The following is a 24,686-nucleotide window of genomic DNA, read 5'->3' as shown; positions in this document are numbered from 1 at the left end:
TATATATATATATATATATATATATATATATATAATACACAACATTGTGAGACATCCAAATGAATTCCAAGTAATGTGACTAAACGTTCATAGACTGCTTTAAAGACTATATAATTTCCATTTATATACACACTAAAGCAAATCCATTAGAGTCACAATAAAGAGAAAAGAGAAAACAATAGTGTTGTTTAACGTGAATGCAGCAGTCCTTTTGTCCCAGCTTAGATAAATGTACGTTTCAATAACAAAAGCCACCCGGCTGCACGGGCCTATAGGAAGGGCGTCACAGGGTCACATCATAACCAAGTTAGTCAGGGTTCAACAGAACAGGAGTGTGGGGGGTAGGAAGAGGTTCCACTGGGATGGAGAATTGGGCGGGGAGAGGGATGTTAGTGCCCCGGCGTGCTAACAGGCTAAAGTGCTAATCTGGTTAGAGGTGGAAGTCTTGCGGAGAAAGCAAGTGGATGCGGGGGTGGGGACGGGTGAGGGTCTTGAGAGAGGATGGCAGGTGGTCCAAGCTGAATAGTAGAGTAGGCTAGAGCAGGGAGGTAGGGGCTTATGGGGTTTGAATCACACTGACACAGATAACAGATGGAATAGATGACAGGATGGTCAACAGATCTAAGCTTTTATCTTCCCTATGGTGGGCAAAGAAGGTGGTCAAAGAAAGGTCTGGTTATGACATTGAACAGCAGGACATTACCAAGTGATATGGACTTACTGGCTTTTAAGATGGCCTCGTTCACTTCTATCTCCCCTTTGTTGGACTCTTGAAGCTGCAGGTGAGAGAAGTAGTGTAGGGGCTCCGGGCTGGACTCGCCGTTTGAAACATATTCCCTGGGACTGTCGGTGCTCCCGCGCCGGACATCCTCAAACACCGCCACCAGCTGGAGGGGAGATAAACCAATACAACAGGTCATAAATAATAAACACGGTATTACATTATTTATCAGCACAACAGTTGGAGCAACAGGACAACTAATAACAAAGGGACCGGGTGTTGTTTTTTTGTAACAATCTTGACTTGAAGAAACCAATATGTTTCATTAGATATTTCATGTTCCAGATTTACAAAGAAAGATGGTCTTTTCTGCTTCATGTATAAAGCAGTTTCCAGGCTTTACTGAGATTCATTTATCATTACTGGTGTTTCAGTAGTCAGTGAAGCGTCAACAAGACCAGGTAAAGTCATTGTGTCTCCACACTTGCTTGGGTCATGTTGTTGTATGAAAACATATCGTTTCTCCAACAGGAAACTCCAAAATCCCTTCAACACCCAAACAAAAAACTCGATAATCAAAGCTTTTGGGTTAAAATACTAATGTTTATTTTGGTTTTATATCCAAATCCATGCCATTTGATGGCAGCAAGCACCGTACAAACACAGCCCACATGCTCGGTGAGGGTCTTAAACAAAGCAGAAAATCTGTGGCGTTATCCTGCCGAAGTAAAGTGTGTATGAAATTAACAACCAAATGAGATCTGACAACAGAATGAGAAGCTGTCAAACACAATGACACGGCTGCCATGGAGAGTCGACGGCGTGAGACGACGGAGGCCAAATGAACGGGAGACGGAGGGCAAGAAGACGACAAACAATCCTAATTGAGACAGGGACATGATCGCCGGCACAGAGGCGACCAACTTGTGTGTGTGTGTGTGTGTGTGTGTGTGTGTGTGTGTGTTCAGGTGTCTGTTGACTGCTGGGCCACTGCAGTTTTTGGCTCCGGTGGTTGATAAATGGACGCGTGGCAGCATGACACTCTCATTAGAGGCTGCTGGTAACGGAAATGACCACTTAATGAAAAGCAATAACCACAATGGAAATGGGGGACGGTAATGAAATAAAAGGCGATTGGAAGACGTCAATTAACAATAAGAAAGTCTGTGTGCGAACGTGCACGTCTCTGAGTAAACAATAAGCAGTGAAGAGGCAGCAAGATACCGATCATCAATCACAGAGCGACGCTGTCTCGCGCCTCAACCGTGATTCAATATCTTCATGACACCAGGCCAACGAAATGCAAAGAAGATTTCTTTAACGTGTGTGGGTGATGAGGAATTGAGGAGCCTGCCGAAGCGAGGAATCTGATTGCCCGACTTGATGAATGCTTCTCTCTCTTTATCTGTGCCCTTCTTCTTCTTCTTATCTCCTCCACTTCTGCCTCTTCCTCTAAACACTCTGACAGCCATCAATCCGAGTCCTCCCAAAGTCTTATGATAGGCACAGACTCACACATGCACCAACTCTGAGATTTTTTTTTAACTGGGGAAAAAGGGAATTTAGAGAAATATAATGGATTTTTTTTTTCCAGTGGCTGAGTGGTTCAGATGAGAGATGCCCCGCTGCTTTCATGATCACTCAATCAAACACAATCAACAAACGCCATCATGAGTTTCCTCTTTGAGAGACGAAACATTGACAAACACCAAGGCACACGGCGTCAACGTAATCAGAGCAAAATTATCTTCTAAAGGTCAAAGCTGTAGTGTGTTACCGAAGAAGCTACACAACTGTATTTTTGACTTAAATAGAAGTTGCCAACAGACTGACAAATATCGATACAACACATGAAGCTGTAATAGAGGTCTTGAAGTGATGTCGTGACATACTGTATAATTTATATTTTTCTCTGTTGTTTTTTTTATTTGGCCATCAAGTCCATTTTTATATAATGTGATATATTTGTAAAGAAAGGTGATATTCCCATCTTGTAAATTCAACCGTTGCAATTTCCTCTTTTATTTTGTTTTTTCTTTCTAGTAAAAGCAAAATTATTCCACTTCATGCAAGACACATGTGACTTGCAAAAACAACCCCAGTCATAAATCAATATTAAATATTATCATGTTTCATAGAGCAGATGCATTTTTCTTTCCCACACTGTAACAGGCAAGCTGCACTGAATTAGTGACATTATGCAATACAATGAATACATTCATTTAAATGTATTGCATTTTTCCCCATTATAAAAAATATGCTAAATTTGATTTTGGAAATTACATTTTTGTTACAGAATGATACATTTCCCCTAAGAGTGACCTAAGCTACTACTAGTAATTATTCAACCCAGTTTGAAATGTCCTTCAGTTGAAAAAGAAATCTTAAAAAAAGAAGAACCAATAAATTTCAGCTTGAGACCAAGGCTCGTGCAGGAAATTAGGTGTTGAAATCTCCATTCTGTGATAACAGTTAGAGAAAACATGTCTTTCTAAAATAAAGCACAAAGTATAGTCATAAATACAAGTATATATTGTTTAATGGGTTAAATTCATCTGTTGGCAGAATAGGAATTTCTACATTTTAAAGAAATAAGTTTAACTAAATGTTTATATTCACAATTGTATTGCTTGTGGTCAACATTATTCTGCTTTTTTCCGCTTGTTACCCTAATATCAACGTAAATATGACAATATCCACCTTCTAATGTAGACTCAGTAAGTTAAGTTTTAATATAATGTTTAGCATAGTCTATATAGTTTTGTTTAATTATTCAAAAAGCACCACACTAGTTTTAGTCACTAGTCCGCAAGTAACATTTATGGTTTTTCAACTTTACTTCACAAAGGCAACCTATAAGTGTGGATTGCTTACCATCCAAGAACTGAATCAACACAAGAGCCACAGACCAGGGACTCAAATACTGCTGTGTTTATTTCCCAAGCCACATTTCCTCAATCGTCCCTCCTGATGGTTATTAGTATTCCACACAACAAATCACCATATATTTCCTCCATAGCCCAGTGCTAGGTATTGATATGGGCCAAGGGAGGCTGCACGTCAAACTACAACTGAATTATGTGACCCTTGTGTCTCGTTCCAGGGGCGCACACACAGGGCACTCTGATGCAAATGGACAAACTGTCAAGGTTTCCATATTTATCAATAGGCAATGAATAAATGTGCGCATCTGTCCATGTGTTTAGTGCGTGCATTTGTGTGTATGTGAGGCAATTGTGTCTTCCAGCTTTTATAATCAATACAACTTCTAGCTCTTTCAACAAATTGTTATTCTTGACCTCAAAGCAGGCTGAAATCTGGGCATGAAAAATGTAAGTTCAATATCCTTTATTGCTAAATCCATTACGTGGAGAACTCAGTGAAAACAAAACAGTGAAAATGAAAGCTCACTGTAATGCTGGATGAAAACAAGTGTTTGAGTGCTTTCTAGTTTTGATGACAGCTGGTCCAAAAACATTCTTTTCACAGTAGGTTTGTTCACGAGTGCATTTGTGTATTCATAATAGCATGTTTATATGACATGCTATTACAAGTTTGAAAAGGCAGCAAAACAATTGAAAGCCAAATAATTACACTATAATTCAAAACTGCTCAATCAAAAGCAGTACAAACACAAATTACATTGCAGGTATTAGTCGGACCAATAAAGTAAAAAAAAAAGAAACTCAAACTGAACTCACAATCTAAAGTAGACGGATCATTATCTAGACAATCAGTAATTTTGGCAGCTTTTTAATAAACTCGGAGATTTGGGAACAGTACTGCCCTTCTTAGGCTTTTAAGCACTCTTGACCCATCATTATGATGAGCAAACCCTCACCTTAACCCTTCATAATAATCAATACAAATCAGTTCTGATCTTCGACAATGAGGCGTTCAAATTAAATGTTGCCACAAAGATACTAAATCTCGGTTAATTTGTTAAACGATATTATTAGTCACCTTCTTTGATCTACCACATGACGACATGCTGACATACTATTGCAAATTCCTCCCAGTGGAAATAGGACATTAAAAAGATTTAAAGAAAATCCATTGTACATGGAGCCCAATGTCTTTTTTTTGCCTGATACACTGAAGAGATGAAACATGAGATAGTTTCCCTGTCATTAATTCAACACAGGTAGTGGTTGTGGGCATAAAACAATGCAGCGTTCAGAACCATATAATATAACAATCATCACAAAATTATAATGTACACAGGGTCTCACATGACCACAGCAGGGAGGATTAACAGTGCCCCCTACTTACGGAGTAGCAGCACTGCACACAGACAACAGGAGGATATCAGTAGCACACAAACACACAGCTTCATACGCTAGAACTAATCAACCCATTTTTCTTCTGAGCTCTCATTGCTGTCTAGTACTGCTTGTGTGTGTGTGTGTGTGTGTGTGTGTGTGTGTGTGTGTGTGTGTGTGTGTGTGTGTGTGTGTGTGTGTGTGTGTGTGTGTGTGCGTGTGGTACAACTCTATGGAGATGGTTGCTTTTGTGCTGTTGTCATTTATCTTATGCGCCCCCACTCTCTCGGTTTTCTTCTTCCCGCCATTCTTTATTCTTTCTTTGAGCAAGTGATGCATAATTCAGAAGGAGCTCTGTGATTTCTTACAATATGGTAAGCCAATGATCTCGCACACATAGGTGGAAAAGCAAATAATGGCACTATATTACCAGCCGCTGAAGAAATGCAAACTAACAAAACAAACAAAAACACTACAAAAAAAAGAGGCACATATTCAAGTTATCCGGCTGATACAAGCAACAGTATGAAAGAGTCAAACTTGGCACACTTGTTTGCCTTCAAGAAAAATAAAAACATAATTATCCTGTGTAAAGTTCTGAAAACAATTATTACTAATGCATGACGTTAGACACTGTCATGTCTACAAGTAAGCTAAAGTCTACCGAATTTGATGAGATCTTTTTATGGGGTACATTGCATCAGGTGAACACACCCATCTTCAGATATGGTGTTACTAATCATCACATCAGTGTTCCTGAAAGAAGTAATCCAGTGTCTGAGTAGGTAGTAGATGCAGATAGCAGATGTGACCTTGTTTTTTCAGATAATCCTTTGAAAGCACTACTGATCTTCCTCTTTTCTGAAGCAGAAGCTTGAGAGCACCAGATTCAAGGTGTGTCTTAACTTCATTAAATGTCCAGGCAAAGCACAAAATACATGAAGCACCGAAAATAAAGAAAATAAGAACTAGGGAAAGGAGCAGTGTGAGATGTTTAGGAAAGAACAGAGAGAGTGTATAGGTTTTTTTAATCCAAACTAGACCCAACATTGGTGCTCTTTTTTCTAAGATAACAACGTTTGAATCCTTGACAGTCACCTTGAGCTGTCACACAATATCTCGATTGTCCAGTCGGCTCCCTGTCCGGTCACTACACCGCCACCATTACCTCGCAAACAGTTCTGGGGCACAGCAGAGTCTTCAGTGTTCCAAGGACATACCAGCATCTCAGCAGAGACCAGAGCGTGTGAACTCTGGATATCCGGCCAAACAGTGAGAGACATCTGTAAAAGCCTGGCAAAAGAGTGGGAATCTCCTGCCAAATGTCCCCAAACACTCCCTGCTGCTGTCAAAGTCACTGCAGTGCTGCATTACAAGTGGGTCATTCAAGCTTCCCCCCGAGTTCTCCTGAGCTCAAACCGTGCACACAGTCGGATCAATTCTATTCTTACATGGGAGCCATATTGCTTTTTCTGCACTTGGAGCTGCTTCACATCTGTTGCATTGAGTCAGCCTGTGTAACAGCCTTCCACCTACTTTGTGTGACACATTCAAATCTGGTGGAAGACTTGACACTTTGATAATGCTTTTAACCACCAGTTATGAAACCTGGAAATATACTTTTCTTCAACCCGTTTCTTTCTTCAGATTTTAGTAGATGTCATTTTAAGGCGTGTTATTGTCGTCCACATTAAGTTGAAAATGTTTTTTTTGCTGTGTGAATGTTCCAGACTATTGGGAGACTTTATTTGATATATGATCAATGAGATATGATAAGACACCAAAGACCACTAGCCTGTTGAGTGATAAAATCTGTCAGCAAACTGATAGATCTGGAGGGAAGTGGACCAGGCAGAGGTTAAGGGGGTTGGACCGGCTAGATTTGTAGGCAAGTTCTAAACCTCTTGGATCCACTAACCTTATGATCTGTTCCCATTACTTGTTTCTATACAGTGTTTTTCTTTGTCCTTTACCTCCCTTTATTGTCAAATTACATTATGTTGCCTCTTTTAGTTTTACAGATGTTTTTGCTTTCTTTTCCCTGTCAGCATGTCTTTGTAGGTTTAGGCCATATTGTTGTTAAATCCAACAACTCTATCTCTGTCTCAATATCCGGCTGCATTAAGAGGCCAGTCGTGTAACAGTAGTACAACATTGCATTTCCCATCCTAATCTTCCCCCCGGCAAAACCCTGTATTTACAGGAAAAAAGGTGTGTGACTTCAGGGGTCTATGTTATCAATCTTCCCCTTCTCCGAGCATCCACTTGCACATCTGTCGCACGGTGATGAAGCACATGTGACCCGAGAGTGAACACACAAACACGGACCAAAAAAACTAGCCACCAGCTGAGCTATTGCGGCGCGGCAGCTACACGCTGACAGGCCACATTATTATTTATGCAAACTCATAAAGGGACAGGCTAACTCTTCATAAATCACAAACATGCCACGGAGTGAGAGAGCGAGGGAAGGGGAGGGCGGGCGGCGAGGAGAGGAGAGGAGAGGAGGGGGTTCAAGTCGTGACGGGGAAGCTGCAGGCTAGACATTTTTCCAACCCGCAACGCAAATATCAAAACGGCTCGTTCATCATCCCAGCAGTGCAAAAACATCACCGGTGGTTACGCGGGTTCTGTTACGCATGTGTGAACATGGCACACTTTCCTTCACACACACACACACACACACACACACTGCGTGACAGCTCTCCCAGTGGACAGGAAGTCATAACCTTCCCCTCATGAATGTGCATAAACACGCTCACACATTCTAACTCTTTTCCCCAAAAGTCAGCCAGAGACTAATAATCAGCTTTTCTTGCCCCCCCATGACCAGCACATGACCAGCTGCTCCCAGAATACTCCCAGAATCCTCCACCTCCTTCTATTGCCACAGAGAAGTAGGAGTGATTAACTCAGAGCAGGGAGGCAGACGCCCTTTCACCTGTGGCTTTTTTTTTTTCTTCTCTCGAGCCTGTTCTTATCTTTCCATCTGCCTCCCTTTCCCTCTACACTAGTCACCCTGGAATACATTCACCTCATTTATTAAAGTGCAGACAGAAAAAAGACATTATTTTGTCTCATACATCTGCATCGCATTACTGCACCTGCATTTATAGTACCTGATAACCATTTTTCATGTGAAGTGAATTTAGCCATTAGATGTCGGCTACAGAACTATATATATATATATATATATATATATATATATATATATATTGCCATCTACAAGCGCAACATAACATTGAAAGAATCAAAATTAAATCTACTTGTATTCACTTTAATTACATTTGAGACATCAGCTCAAAAAATAGTAATCCAAAGCATTCTGGTTATTGCAACTAATAATGTCAGAATGAATACTCATGTGTAATAATTATGTTTCCATACATTTGGTTTCTCCAACAAAAAAAACGGATTAAACGGATGTAATGTAATTGACTATATTTCTTCCCTAATTTTGAAAAAATCCAACTCAAATTTGCTCGCAATTACACCCAACCCTTTAGGAATGGATTATTTCCGTTCTCTTCGAAAAAGGATCGCCCCCAGTTTCCGCATGACTTTCCACCAACAGACAAAGGCTAGTAATAATTCGAGTGGCCCATTCAGACACATTACTGCCCACAGAGCTCCATTCATTAAGCCAATCAGTCAGACGATGAGAGTGAGAGGCAGCAGAAATGAATAATAACAATAATGGTGTGTTTTGCAGGGGACGCAGATGTGGTTTTCAGCCGTGTAATTGCTCCTAGAAGCATTAAGAATTTAACCTAAATGAGCTAGATTCAGTGTTACTAACGCGCATCCTCCCTGGCCGACACACACACACACACACACACACACACACACTCACTCACTCTAGTGTGACTCAACCCTGATTCTACTCATTAGCAGTTGGAGTGAGCCGAGTCAGTGTGAGTCCAGGGAAGGCACACAACACAGTTCACACTGGCCCACATCAATGTCATCCATGAGAACAGATGGGTTGGGAATGGTTAGGTCAGAGGGAAGATTCAGCGTAAACAAGATCGTTAGACTGGTGTTATTAGCACCCCCGCAGGTCACCACCTGATAGAGCTAAAATAGACCGGGAACAGCACCGAAATCATCCACTAGATGTTTTGAAATGAGATCTCAGAGAATGATTGAAAAGCACTGCTAGTTAATTGACATCCTTGTCCTTGTGAATGTGACGGTGTGTGATGTGTGTGTGTTCTTACTTCTTGTTTGTTCAAGGACGAAGTTAACACTCAATTTGCCTGTGGAAATACAATTAAACCAAACACTACAAAAAGACTGGCTAATGATAGTTATTGTGTTTATACGGTGAATACCCAGCTTAATCTGACAAATGAATGAACAAAATCAAAATGTTTTTTTAACACAAGCGTGGAAAGCAAGTATTAACATGTTATCTTGTTTTGTAGACACCAGCCACAAGTTACAATTATTTGTGTGCTTCATTCAAGTTCACAGTTATGAATAGCTGTTGGAACAAAGAAGTGTTCAGTTCTGACCCCTGAGGTTGATGAAGTCACCGACTGCTGCAGTCCATCAGCGAGAGGAAGGTCCTCTGCTGTATCACCTCCTTCACACAGTCATGTTTCCTTTCTCCCACGGAGCTGACAAAACAAAGTTGCATCTCTGACCTCAGCACTGGCAGCTCCCCCTATAATTTCCCCCGCTAGACCACAGCAGACGCTCGCAGGTCAGGTTGCAGTCCCACTGTCTTACTCCATTAGGAGCTAATGGGCGGTGGGATGGTGACACGCCGGGCAACCCAGAAAACTCGGATCTACAGAAGCAAAGCCACGAGAGACAGGGTCCACGTAGTCACACGTACACATTGGAAACGACAACAGAAAGGGTCTTGACAGATATGAATCTTGCTCCCATGCTTCACTGAACTGACAAATCGCTCTGGAAAGGGGCCATCATTCAAAGTCAAAAGGTGGCAAAGTGGATCATATAAAGGAATTAAAATTGCAAAGTGAAACTTGATGAGAAAACTCTGCGTGCATAATGAAAAGCAGAATCTGTCCTCAAGTATTCTTGCATAATTACAATCAAAGCGGGAGAGTTGGGGGGTATTGTTAATTGATTATAATCAGATGTAGAGCTGTTGACACGCAGAAGGGGGAGCTGAATCAAGGTCAAGGCGGTGGGGTATTAAAATCAGTTCAAGTGGCCGAATCCCAGAGGGAGGAACCACTTCGGCATGATCCGATCAGCGTGTCGTGACACAGATATAAAGTGAACAAAAACCCTAAAACTCTTCAGGGTCTTTTCAGAATATTATGTAAAAGATCCAACTCACTTTAAGGTTCAAACTTTCTATCGTTCTTTCTGAAAAATCTGCAAAGCAAAGCCTTGACGACAAAATAGAAACAATAATGGGAAACACTGTATATGATCTGAACTCAAACTACAATATATTGAATGTCAGTGCAGGTGGTGGTGCTCTTGGTATGTAATACTTTTCGGTCACACCACCCTTTTTAAACAAAAGTTTTTGCACAAGTTCAGTTAAAAATGTTCCATCTTACTTCACTCGAAAGCAAACAAAACTACCTGAGCAATGCACCCTGGTACTTTTGACGTGTACAGAGACTGACGGATTACAAAGTGGAAATCACCTATACACACTTTGATTTAAATTCATAATCTGGCACTTTTTGGACCTGATCGACATGACATGAAAGCCAGATAAAATTATATAAAAAAACATTTCCTGCTGCCTAATAAATAGGGCAAAACAAAAGCTAATTTGAGAGATAACATCTGTAAACATTCTAGGTTGCCTTGGACAAGGTTCTCGTCTCGTATGAATTGTGGATCCATCCTTATCTACATATGATGTATGTGATATACATCTTGTTTTTTTTTGCAATAGTGTTTCAATCATGATTATATGAATCTATGAGTATAGGCAGATTCGAAAATAGAAAACGTGCGCATGCATTACCATAAGCCATTAGTGAGTGAAGCTACAGGAAATTCAACCAATAATAAGTGCAACAGCTCACACAAAACCAGGCAACACTAGTCATTAAAATTCAAATGTGTGAAAGAATCAGTGTCGCACACCCGCCAGCTGCACAGGTATGGATGTTTAGTAGTAAATGGAATGTGAGTTAGATATTGGTCATGATAAGGTGAGTGGATTACCGCGACTGACATTTTATAATTAGTGGGATTCAAACCCATGTTCACGCTCGTCACCGAGCATTAAGACAGCACACGCACACGCGTGAATATTCAGATGTCAATCAAACACAGCTGCCCACGCATCAGCCGAGGAGGCGTTGAAGGGACACGTCAGTGAGCCGATCATCAGTACATCAGGGCTGAACCATCACCTTCACTTCTACAAGTGCTAGCACAGGTTGTCATTTTATAGGTAATGCTTTACTGTCGGAAGTAACAATAGTGTCACAGACGTCAGAAATATAATTGTTTTACTTGGTCTTCACATGTGAATACAATTAATCTCTCGGATATTTTAAGTGTGGCATTTAAAGGGCAACTAATGTGTTGATTTAAGTGCCTCTTCAAGTGATAGTTCCACTAAGGGTTGGGATTATGATCAGAGAAATCTGTTCCATTTTATATATAGGCAAAAAGTATGTCATGACATGGTCCTGACACTCTACTGTCAGGTCTTGGTTTCAGCTGAGGAGGTCGTGACTACAAGTCTAGCCTCAAAATCACACCAAAAGCAGTAACAATGTGGATCCATTTTTGCCATGTGGAAAAAAAGACTAATGGCTCACACGAAAAAATGGTCGCCGTGTTTGGTGCTATAGCGTGTATCGGCTTCAATATTCCTTCTTAAGGTTCCTGGCTGTGGATCAACCTCCACTGTGAAATTCATATGGAAAAGACAGATGATGCCTCATAATCAAGCAGATGACAGCGAGAAGGATATCAGCTGGGACATAATCTGTTATCGTTTATGTTCCAGCAGCTAGAGCCCACACAAGAGGTTCACCAATGGCGCATAATTAAAAAACGGCTTAAAGAAAGATGGAGCCTTTTTTTTTAATTAAAACTCCCATAACTCGGTTGATTTTTCAGTGCAAACACAACACGTAGTGTTTTAAAATGCAATTCCTTGAGGGAATATTTGCAAATATATCTACAAGTAGCTTAAATACGGAATGACAGTCCAGCGAAAGCAGGTTTTATGCTTCCTCACCTCATTACAATTTCAGAGAATATGGCTACAAATATAAAAATGTCGAATGACAGGAGACGTTTCGCTCCTACCCATCATCCTTCATGGAGACTTGGAACCTCTTACAACATTTTACAACTTTAAGAAGTGTCAGGCCTATTTCGCTGCAAACAGGGGAGTGGTGCAGTTTAATAAAAAGTAGTCATAATGAGATTTAATCTCAAAATAAATATTTAATCGTCAGCTAGATCTTGTAAGCTACAATTTCAGTGTGTGAGACTCACAACGGGTGCACAATGAAGTTTTCAAGTGGAGAATGGCAGCAGACAGCAGCCATTCACAACATAACAAACAACATTGCAGTATCTTGCGCATTTGAGGACAACAAAACCCCTTTTATTACGTTCTTTTGATCGCTCCAATAATCATTAATTGTTTTTTAACGTAAGTTACATGAGAAAATGTAAGCAGCGAAGGCCTGAATTAATGAAACCAGGCTGCAAGATTTGTTTTCTGTTGTATTTAACCATCTCATATCTTGATAGTAGCATAGTCAATTAAATGGTAAATGGTAAATAATCTTACTTATATGGAGCTTGTCTATGCTTATTCAGCACCCAAAGTGCTTTACACTAAAACTACATTAAAAAAAGAGACTACGAATGATTGAGTTTTGCATGAAATGGGTGACTGGACAAGAAGAAACTCCATGAAGTGAAGAGCTGCAGGGCAGACGCCCACACAACAATGGAGGCCCGAGTTTGGGTGTTTATAATCGATGAAGTTCTCCATCTGTCACCGTTGGCTCTCCCTGTGTGTCTAAGCCGAGATGACTTTACCTCATCCATCAATTTCACGAGGACGTGGTTGGTGTGTTGGTGGCATGCAATGTGAGATACAACCAGGGGGTGGGTTAATAGGAGCAAAACAGTGATCAAATGAGAGAAAACTTTTTAATCAACCACCAATGGTGTTTCTTTCATGCTAAGATGCCACGTTACCAGTCAGTCCTTGCCTTGTTTGAGGGCTAGTGGTGAATAATACTCACAGCCTGGCTATGTAAAGTAGGTCTGGGCATACAGCTCTACTAAACACAAGGCGAACAAATGGGCGACCATTATCTCTCATTAGCATCCATGGCTAACACGCTGGTCATGCTGTGCGGTGGAGAGACTTCACAATGGGCCCACTCCGGTATGATTGATAGTGCAACAGCGTCCAACACAATAACTCGACGAAAAAAAGAGAAGCACTAAAGATAGAATCACACGACTGCGGCAAGGTAATAAAATCATAGACAAACAAAAGGGAGCCGGGGTAATCAAGAATGCCAGACATGGCTCATTAATCTGCGAGAGCGGAGACTGTTTGGAAGCGCGAAGATAAGTCAGATGACTGGCACGTTTGGAAGGACTCGTCCTATTCCCGCTATCTTTTCATCAGCGGCAGAAAACAAAAGGATAAAATGAGGAAAGAGATGAAAGCTAGAAGGGTGTTTGGAGAATTGGGTGAAAGACAAAAGGTAAATAGGACAGACACGTTGGTTTGCTCAGCAGAACTTCGGAATATATAATAAAGCCGCAGCCTAAAAAGGGAAAGCTGGCGTCAGGTAAACTTCTCTGCGAAGGGACGCGATCAAATGCATGAACGGAGTCAGATCTGTGACACTTCATCATCAGTGCACGGAGAGAAAGATGCCTGAGCTCGGGGAAAATGAGTCATTAAAATCTTTGACTCGCACTCTCAGGCAAATATAAGATGCCGATCTGGCGATTAGAATCCATCTTTGTAGAAGAAAAGGCATCCTTCCGTCGGCAGTGTCAAAATATTTTCTTTCATCAGCTGAAGATTGCCATCGAGATTAGGCATCTATTATTTAGCGGAGATCCGTTTTCACGCAGAATTGTGTCGAATTTGCAGTTCAACATTGAAAGTTCGAACAGAAGTACGTGGTAAGAGTTTGACTGAAATGGAGTTTCCTAACATCATACATTCAATTTACTCTGACTGGCCATTTTTGGAGCCAGCAATCTTACCACAGCGTTCACTCTACTTTAGCTTTATGCATAACTGAACACACCACATGCCACGCTAAACTTTATAAGTTAAATTAGCTTTATTTCAGAAAATTATCCATTTAATTTGTACAAGTTATTTTAAGATACCTCAATACAAACGCCCAATAGCAATACGTTATCCTCTTCAAACAGACTTCCTTCCAAATGGTAGCATCCTAAAGACCTTGATTGAAGGTAACATTTTAAATTAAGATTTAATCTATTCGTACAAGTCATCACCTGTATGTGAATAAGAGATGTGTTGCATCGTTAAAAGCTGAGGTTTTTTCGCTCACCCTCGGCAGAATATTCCATTTTCATTTCTCCTGCTCTTACTGCTGACTAAGTGTTGTAAATTCATCATTCATCTGCGCCGGGGGCTTATGAATATGGATTTCAGGACATTTATTAGCACATCTTAGGAATGCATTATGAGAAATTAGCAAATGGAATTTAATTTATTCTTTAGAAAAGTGTGTGTACAGGCACTTTTGCGTGCATCACGTTGATGCAGTTCTCGAGAACTCCCTCCTGAACTTAAGTGGTGTTCTTTTATCTTCTCAGCACAAATTAACATGACAGCTGGATCACAAAGCACCATCTAAATTCACTCTTTGCCTTCACTTTCTTAAAGAGATGTAGAACGGATGGAAAGAATGACTGTCTCAAAAGAAGGTGATGTGGTGTAAATGTTCTTACTTCAGCTCCAGCACAACTGAAACCAACAAAGAAAGTAAAAAAGAATTGGTTTTGACATATACTAGTGCTGTTCGTATAGAAGACAGAACCTAAATAAGATTTACATTTTCAGGAAAAAGTTACAATTTTGCACAATGCATCAAACAGATTATCATGTCAACTTAAAAACTATTACTAATATTATATCATTGATGCCTCAGACAACATGAGGCGACAGAAAAAAATCAGCTGTAGATGATGGAATAATTTTTGTTTATATCTGGTATTCGGGAAAAAGCGCACCATCTAATCTGAGCTATGAAACTCCATCTCCTGAAAATGACTGTCACTCAAACCAGACGTGGAAAATTGACAATAAGCTGTCAAAAATCCAGACAGCAAGGCTTGCTATGATAAGTCTTCTCCAGACAAAAACTGTCATTTATCATAGCGAGTCTGGCGACAGCAACACAGCACAAGCGCGGCCGAATTGAAAATAAACAATTGTGTTTTTGTCAGGATATTTGTATCACCTTATCTCTGTCTTCAACGAGATCAGCCAGCAGGTCATCGATGTCCAGAATTCCTCCTTCGTCGTATTCCAAGTGATGGGTCTGTGCTGCCCTCCCTCCGTGCTGTGAGAATATCAGAAAAATATATTAATTATTTTAGATACACACTTATTATATACACACAATTTTTTCAATACACACTGAGCAATGATGTGGATTTTCAAGTTGTAAATTGTAAATCTTAACCTGAGTCAGGGATTCATCCAGTATATAAATGTATCAATATTTATTTCTATGATCATACTACATCAATCTGTGCTCCGAGGGTTGGTCTTCTGCACAACACATTTTTTGCACTCAAATGTTGTGTTTCCAGTATTTTAAATGATAAAGGTATAACACGTCCCTCAATTTATTTTCTCCAATTTTTTCAATCTGTGAAGTTGCACTTGATATACTGTATTGTTCAATGTAAGAGCACTGTTTTTCATTGAAATAGAGAAGTGTCACTTTATATTCATACTTTTTATTTCCATGTTGTTGCATTACTACTGATTGAATGAATTAATATTGTTCATTTCGGGCACGACAGTTTAAATCATCAACATCACATTTCATCGTATTTCACATTTTACATGTATTATCATGTCAACTTATGATAAGTTCCAAAGGGAAAGCGGGAGAAGCAGAAGCTTATCTAGTCCTGCCCCCATTACCCTCAAAATAGTAGTAGCAGTAGTAGTAAAGATACTAAATCAAAGTCATAATCATATCTTAAATCAGCGCTTATTTCCCTTTGACTTTACAGATTCTTGTTATGTATGACAGTTTCCACATAACATGTTACAACAGTATATGTCATAAAAGTCTCAATTAGTCCGGTCGACAGATTTAAATGTCCAGTCCACTTTTATATGTTGGATGGAGTAAGAGACATTTTTCATGTATTGGTCTCTTTCTTCTGCAACGTTCTCAGAGCTGATTTATGCCCAAATCCTCACAAATTTTGGCTTCGTAAACTCACAACTACGCCACGATCTTGCTAAGTTTGGAGATGTCAGTCTTTGAAGGAAGTTTCACTTCAGTTCTGAATAAGTTTTGCTTTGGTTTTGCATAACCATGACCTAGATAAGGGAGAATATATTCACCAATTTAACTTGCTGTCAATTTAATCTGTAGGTGTTAGTTACCCCCATTTCTAAAATCAGACTGAAAATTGCTTTAATTGTTTGTTTGAACCCATAATTAATTCCTACCCGATTGCTAACAAGTAACAAGGAAGGTGTATCTAATTGGTCTTTTTGGATTATAACCTACTTAATAGATTTTAAGTCACTTAATAATTTCAAAATTAAACAATATCATCCTCGATTTGTAATGACGATGACACAAATCGAAAAATTGCTGAAGATAATCGTTACGCCTGAACTTATATTTCTTCCTTGAATGTGTAGGATATATAAAGACAAAGAAAATATCAGAAACATTTTTTAAGTTGTTTCACAAAAAACATGAGACCATGTTAATATTACATTTGCTGACATTTAAAGATGAAAGATTTAAAAAGACAAAACCTTCCAGACAATCCACAAGTCCAGAAACAAGGCAGCATATACTTTTATGAACATATTGACAAATAAGAACCAGAACTTGAGACAAGGATTCTAAAACATATCCAACCTAATTTACACAGTACAAAACTTTAAACAATTGTCCCTTATTGAGAACCATTGAGGCGTTGCCAAGTAGATCCCATCTGTAAACAATATTTAGGAAGTTGGAAGTAAGAACAATTCTTTCTTAATGCTGGAAATCTGCCATTTTTGATGCTGGGTTGACTGCTTTTTACAAACAAACCATTTTCACAAAACAAGTAGTGAAAGTTTTATAAACATTTGAGAGGATAAAAGTTTAACCATTCTTCTCATAGCAGGACTGGAGATTATCTCCAACCAAAATACAAACTCAGAGCTGTTCTCTATTCACTGCAACACAATTCCCCAGCCTCCAAAACAAGATGTGACTGAGAAACTTAATGGAGAATTGACTGGAGAAAAGGTCACAGAGCTACCCTTTGTTTGATGCATGATCGATTTCAAAATCTAAATATGCACAGGAGAGAGCACCTGGATGCTTTAAACAAAGTTTACCATATCAAGGAACAGAGGGCAAGTAAGAAATAAAGAGGTAGGGACATGCATACAACTTTGGGAAAAACAAATATAAATGTTTATCTTCAAATCAGCTTAGTTATTTATTCCTTGCTTTCGCAGCAATGATTAAAATTTAACTGAACAAATTGACATTTATCAATCTGTGACCCTATTTCTAAAATTCCATTGCTCTTTCAAAAAAACCTCCACAATTTTAACTATAATCCATAAACCTTAACTCATAATTTAAGTTCATAAGTCCATAATAAACCAAAATAAATTGCTGAATAAATAAACTGAATATCTTATGGAATAAAAGCTATGATTTTGATGACATTAATTTAGGTGATGGAAGAAAACTAGCATATCTAGCATTCCTATGATCACTTTGATGCACTTGCTTTAATGGACCAATGGAATGCAAGATGGGTTTTCAAGCTGAGTAGCTGTTCTTTTAACTATTTGTTAGTAAAAAGCCCTTGAATGACATGCATTTAGGGATGACTTAAAGATTGGATTTTCAGAATTCATTAATATGTAAATTCAAAAGGCAAATAGAGGGTGAAACAGTATTTATTAGTTTGTATTTAATGAGTACACCTTATTTTTGTCATAATGCCAGGAACACAGTAGTGACAGAAGTTGATATTCCTTTATAGAAATTGTTGTCGATTATCATCTGGAAATGCAGCGTTTGCAACAGGCAACACGTGAGGCATGCAGAGCAGCTCACTGGAGAAACTAGTCGGACCTGAACTTCTAGAGTTTCTCAGGATTCCCATGGACACACTGTGCGGGTGTGTGCATACCAGCAGAGATGGGAAAGACAATAATTGGCAGGTATGTGGTGACATCAGAAACTAAACACGCTTCAGAAGAAACATAGACACTTGCAGGTATGAATAATAGATGTGCGATACTTGTCTACTAATTAACTACACAAGAGTAAGAGGCATCATGACCGAAAACCACATTTCTTCTCTAGTGACGATACATCACTGCACAGAGCTATAATCCTCTAGAGCTAGTCTTTGTCAACTCCTCATAATTCCCTTTTGTTTCCCAAAACCGTTAGACGATTCTAAAGAGTCAGTCAGTCAACGGCAGAAGAGAATTACTGTGACAGTAAGAAGACGGGAAAACCCCACAAATTACACCATTACATCTCCGAGCATTGGAAGCAATATCTCCCCTTCATTGAGCAAATGCTGCTCCACTCGAGAGTGCGCGAGCACCGGGGCGATTAGGGGAGTTGGATTCACCGAAAGTACTGACGTCGGTGTCAGCGCTGCCATTTCACACTTTGATCTCTGGAAGAAAGAGTAATTACGCAGCTGCTGGAGAATGGTGTGGATTTATCCCTGACATGAAAAAAGAAAGTGCTTAATGAACATGTCGATGGGAAGTTGTTGGAGGAAGAAGCGGCAGATGTCTCTGACAGAAACAGACGTACAGAAATGAGGCCTGTCATGTACACAGAGTAGAGTCGGAGTGTATCAATGATGGCAATTTGTTCTGTTGAAGAGAGTCTCGAGCCTTTTCTCTTTTTTCCCCCTTAAACAATTGATTTAGGGTGAAAAAAGGGAGCGATACTAAGAAGAGGGCAATCACAAAAGTAAAAAAAAAAAGATTGTGGTCATTATGTGGGTCACGTGTATAATCAGCAGCCATTGTTTGAAGTACACGGCGACAATAATACTTTGTTACGAGTTCTGATTTATTAACAATCTTCTCATTAAAATCAATAAGAACTCATTTTACATAGTCAGAGGAGCGAAATTAGCATTATTACGATGAATACCACCGAGCTCAATGATATCATCGATAGTTAAGACACAACAATTACGACTGATCAGTATCGTTGCTTGTTTAACCGAAGCGTTGAATGAAGAAACTTCCCATCATAGAGAGTCGACTCCTCAAAACGCCGACAGACTACTTTAATTATACACTGCTTTAGTATCCAGCAAGTATTGAAACGTTAAAAATAATTAAAAGGAACTGTGAATGAATTTAATACATTTAAATGAATGTTCTGGTTAAACGTGAATGTTGAAAAAAGTGAACTTGAACTACTGCCACATCAAAAGTTGTGTACTTTTCAAGGGATTCCATTCAATACGAGTAAAATATTAACTTGACCGGGGCTGCATTGCAAAGTTGTGACAAACACCAGTGAACACTACACAACCTTGTCCTGGTGACTTATGAGGTGTCAGCGCACTATTGTATGGGTTGTAATGTGATCCGTCTCTGCCTAGACTGACCGTGAGACATTCTCCCCTGAGAGCCTGAAAGTTCTCTAAGGTGCACTGTGGAGCTCCATGTCATAGTCCTGCACGTGTTAATTGAGGCGCTAAACCACAGAACAGCTGTCAAAACTCATTTTCTCTGTGGCTATACGTTAGCTTTAAAACGCTGGGTTGAGATTACACCATTGCCTGGTTGATTATTTTTATTATCCATTGTTTATTATTCATCTGCTTTCATGAACACAAAGCAAGAAGTGAATGTGAACATTTACAAATGTTTTTGGATCAAGTAACGATATCACATGGATGCTGTGAACCGAAATAACATTTATTTTTGTAATAAGGGTGAATAGGTTCCATCTTTGAAACATTACAAGCTTTCCTTATATTTAGACTCATCTGCCACTTTTCTGACACACGAGCAAAACCCCAGCAAAAAAGGTTACTCGGGATGCACATCAAAGGCAAATATCCTACAATTGATAAGTAAAAAATGCCATTTAAGTGAATGTTAATGGAGTTTCTTCAATACTTCTTTCTTTCTTTTTTTTTTTAAACTCTCAGTGTTTGCACCAGAATAATAAGTTCCTTCATTAAAACGTTTCAACAGAACGTGTGAGGTTATTAAGTCGACGCTGTTGGCAGAACATGTCCCATTCTGTCTTCTTTGGCACCGACTAACTGCACTGTTCTCATGATCTGCCTCATTTTTGGGGCCAAAACTTTGCCGAGTCAGCGTCTAGCTGCTAATGAACATGCTCTCGGGAAAGCCATCAAAGCTGAGCAGTCTAATCAGATGCCCGCGTGTACAAAGAACCCAGTCCACCATCGCCCAAGCAGAGAATTTCAACCCAGTATGCCCAACATCCGTGGCTCTCGCTCTGCCAGAGGGGAGGGCCCGTGGTTCTGGCCGAGATAGAGCGCCCGACCGATAAGCCTGTCACCAATCCTAATCCCCAATCACTCACAACACAAAGCCCCCTGTCTGCGGCACATTGAGGACATCAGGAGGTAAACTTCCACCTGCCCGCCGAGATACCGGTTTGTTATTGTGCAGGTAGACAGGCGCTACTGCAGCCAGGAGAAGTGTTGATGCCCGGCTCCCTATCATGCTGGGACAGCTCCTTCGGAGGGTCTCGTGATTAATGAAAGGTCGACTCACGGAAGAGTGCATCATTTCAACAAATATGTTAAAATGACTTGCATTTTTTATCCATGCATATATGCACAATTGTAAATTGTTATTTGTACAATAGACCACTTGACTTTTAACCTGTATATTAAAACACTTGTAAATATTATTTTTATTCCTAAAATTCCTTGTTTAATTTCTTAACTGCAATTAATTTCAGGGAAACTCTTTTTTGACAAGCATATAAATTATTTTCTAAATAAAACAAAAATAAAAAGATCTTTATAATTAAAATGTCTGTCAAACATTTGTTCTTATTATTGGATTAAGTAAGTAAGTAATTTATATTTGTAGAGCCCTTTTCCTGACCAGGGTCAAAAAGCGCTTAAACAATCAAAACAATACCCAATAAAATATATACTTTAAAAGATTGAGACACATAAGATACACAGAGGAGGTAAAAAAAATGAAATCAAGGAAAAGCCTGCATAAATAAAAATGTCTTAAGATGTTTCTTAAAGGTGTCCATCCAAGTAGATCCATCAAACACAGAGAGAGAGGAAGATCGTTCCAAAGCTTAGGATCAGACTCTTAATTCGATGAATATATTCTATATATACAGTATATATAGACACATTTTGTCTCTATAAAATGTTGTTCCTTCATGATGGGATCTACAACATTTAAGCCAAACCAAAATCAACCAGAGCCACAAGAAACCGTGACAGTGTGACATAATAACTGGCTCTGCATCTTCAATTGGCCCAGTACATGTCATACTAAATGGTTATAATGTTAATAATATTAAATATGTATTTTCTTTCAGATATTTCCACATCAATATATTGGATTTGAGGATTTGTTTTGATGAAAATCAAAGCAGCCATTAAGTTTTTAATTCAATGGTTGGTGTTAGTGGGAAGCATTGGCTGCTTTATTTCAACTGACCTCTACTTGACCCTTAAACTTGGAAAAACAGTGTCACTCTTCAGTGACGTCAGATCACATATAAGGTTTTCATAGTTGATCTGTTTTCATCAGAGCCAAGCTAACAAGCTAACAAGCTAACAAACTTAGCTACACAATGATTGACAGTTGAACTTTTATTTTCTTACCCTTGTTAACACGTGTTTATTCAAAATACAAAAAAAAGTATATTGCGACAATAATCGCAAGGTTATTTTTGTAGGTAAATGTAAACAAATATAAATATATATCTATATATATATAGATATGTATTTATTGGCGAAACACGTTTCAGATATTTTTTTTATATACGGTAAATAATGATATTTATAGATTAAGTTATATTTTCCATAAACAATGATTGAACTAAATGTAATTCAAGTATAAATATACTTTACTTTGAAATTTTTTTGTTTTTTTTTGGTCACGTATTTACCTGTTCGACTATCCGTCGGTACCGTCGCGTCGCCTGGTCCATTAAATCCCGAACCGTCCATCCAGGTTTACACGGAACCACCACCGCCGTGTCCCCGAACGTCACCGTCACTTTCATGGTTCTATCGACGTCGATCGATGGGTTTTTTAAAAAAGAAAGTCCAGTCCGAGGCTCGACGGCTTCCTGTAGTTTCACCTGAGACTCGAAACTGGTGCAACAGGTGTCTCCGGTCAAATCACGGGTGTCACTTCAACCAGCCGCACAGGTGGACCAAACCGAGCCCGAACATCGTGGTTCTGGTGAGAAGGTGTCGGTGTTTCTAGCGGGGTTCAGGCAGAGATCACAGCAGCGAACTTTCTGACATGTTCCGAAGCACAACAAGTGCAGCAGGAACCCGGAAGAAATCACTGCCACTCTCCAGGAAACTACACACGACGAGTCGATAACAGAGAAAATAGATCCCAAAATATAGCTTATCATTTCGACTTTTCTGAAAAGTATAAAAAAATATATATATGTTAATATAAAGAATTCAATTATTTCAATATTACCAACATTTTGAAGTGTTAAAAAAAAAACTTTTTAACGTTTTAATATTATTTCACTCTATATTTTAATTTGTCTTGTGTATTTAATTTTAAAAACCTTTTTTTGTTGACCCACTTATACATATGAAGACAACTGTCAACTCGAACTTTGTCCCTTTGTACCTTGACCTCTCGATGACTCGCATATTTACAATCCACGATTTTAAAATAAGCAAAATTCTTAATAGCTATTTGTTCACTTCAAAAGCAGGAATTAGGATTTTTTTTTTTTTTTTGAATGAAGGTTTAAATGTGTAAATTACTCGGTGTTATCTTGACCTTTTTAATATATATTTTATTGAGTATTGTTTTGATTGTTTAAGGGCTTTGTGACCCTGGTCTGGAATATCTCTCTACAAATATATACTTACTTACATTTACTCTCCAGTGCATATAACGGAGAGAAAATAATTTTTTTGGTCTCTTGATTTAAAAAAAAAAGGTGCATTCATGACGTTGTTTTAATGTTTATTTTAATAGCAGCCCTTAAGCAAGGACAGATTTACTTAACAGTTTCTCCAAAGAGGAAATAAAGAAATACCTCTTTTCCGCTTGCAAATTCCTTCTTGTACATCACTGGCCATGACTGTCAGTGTTGTAAATGTACATTGGAATAACCAGCTTTGTTCTGCACACCCTCTCACACTAACCATCTGACCTCACTACTGACGTTTCTGCCATTAGTTGTGACGTGAAATTGCTTTTATGGCTAATAACGGCTGCCGACATGCTCCGGTGCCTTATTTCCACGCATTGTTTTGTAGTTCTCCTGGGAATCGGCCGGCCATCAAATCAGAGAGACACCATGGCAGATGGGTTTATAATTGGGCGGGGTGATTATTTCCACTGTGATTCAGTCAAAGAATACAGAGGGGATTGAAACACCTTTGGGTTTAATCAGAGAATAATAATTCAACAATCACCAGCTGTCTGATGTGTAACTTGTCACTAATCATTCATTTATATGGATGACAATTTAGCGTGTTGCCAATACACCCATGTTTCTCTCATCAAAGATTTAAAAAACATCAAATGACTCTTTTTGAAGCAGTCATGCAAGGCCTTTGTTGTTGTTTGGATTTAAAAAGATAAAATAAGTACAATACTCGGCTAAACTTTGTCTTTGTACAGAAAGTTTTCCTGGAACTCTCTACCTACTAAAATTGAATAAAAATCATATGTAGTGTTAATGACTTAAAAGATTATGAATTGGAAATATAATGACCACATGACACCTATAAATGATTACATATTAGACATGGCAATAATAAATAATCACTCATTCATAATGATAGTTAGAGATAGCATAATGAAACATCTAGAATAAGTTTTTATAAAAGAACATGAACTCAAGTTTAAAGTAAATCATGTGATAAGTGTGACAGAAAAGTATAAATAATGGCCAGAAATAATAAGTTAAAATCGTTTTGAGCACGGATGAAATCTGTTTGTTTTAAGGTAATCCGTATCATAGTTGGAGGTGTTGTAATTAAATGACGTAGCACCTTCCGTAGCATCAACAGATCTATTTGAAGTGTGGTTGAAAACAGTACAATATAATGTACTTAATGTATTTAATGTAATGTACCAGTTAATTGTAGGTTTATGATGTATATAAATCAACCTGTTTGATTGTTAATAGACATTTCTATTGAAATTGATGTGAAGGACAATATGAGATTGAATAAAATATGTCAAAAGACAACTAACTTTGTTACTTATTAAAATGTCCTTTAAAAGACTAGAACATTTA

The 24,686-nt window shown here is 38.8% G+C and overlaps 1 protein-coding gene across 1 annotated transcript in view; it reads right to left on the bottom strand.

Annotated features, from left to right (window-relative positions):
- pard3ba (par-3 family cell polarity regulator beta a) overlaps positions 1-22,738 on the bottom strand; it is a 133,197-nt gene extending 110,459 nt beyond the window's left edge. The window contains exons 1-3 of the mRNA XM_087791725.1: positions 22,347-22,738; positions 15,429-15,530; positions 722-887 (exon numbers count right to left, since the gene is read on the bottom strand). Of these exons, the coding sequence (XP_087647851.1) occupies positions 722-887; positions 15,429-15,530; positions 22,347-22,463 (385 nt within the window). The 5' untranslated portion in view covers positions 22,464-22,738. The remainder of the gene's footprint in view (positions 1-721; positions 888-15,428; positions 15,531-22,346) is intronic.
- Between the last annotated feature and the right edge of the window lie 1,948 nt (positions 22,739-24,686).

This window comes from Callionymus lyra, chromosome 5, assembly GCF_982586985.1.
Source record: "Callionymus lyra chromosome 5, fCalLyr1.hap1.1, whole genome shotgun sequence".
NCBI lineage: Eukaryota > Metazoa > Chordata > Actinopteri > Syngnathiformes > Callionymidae > Callionymus > Callionymus lyra.
Note: the sequence above shows the minus strand (reverse complement) of the source record. Positions and strands in the feature narration are given on the sequence as shown.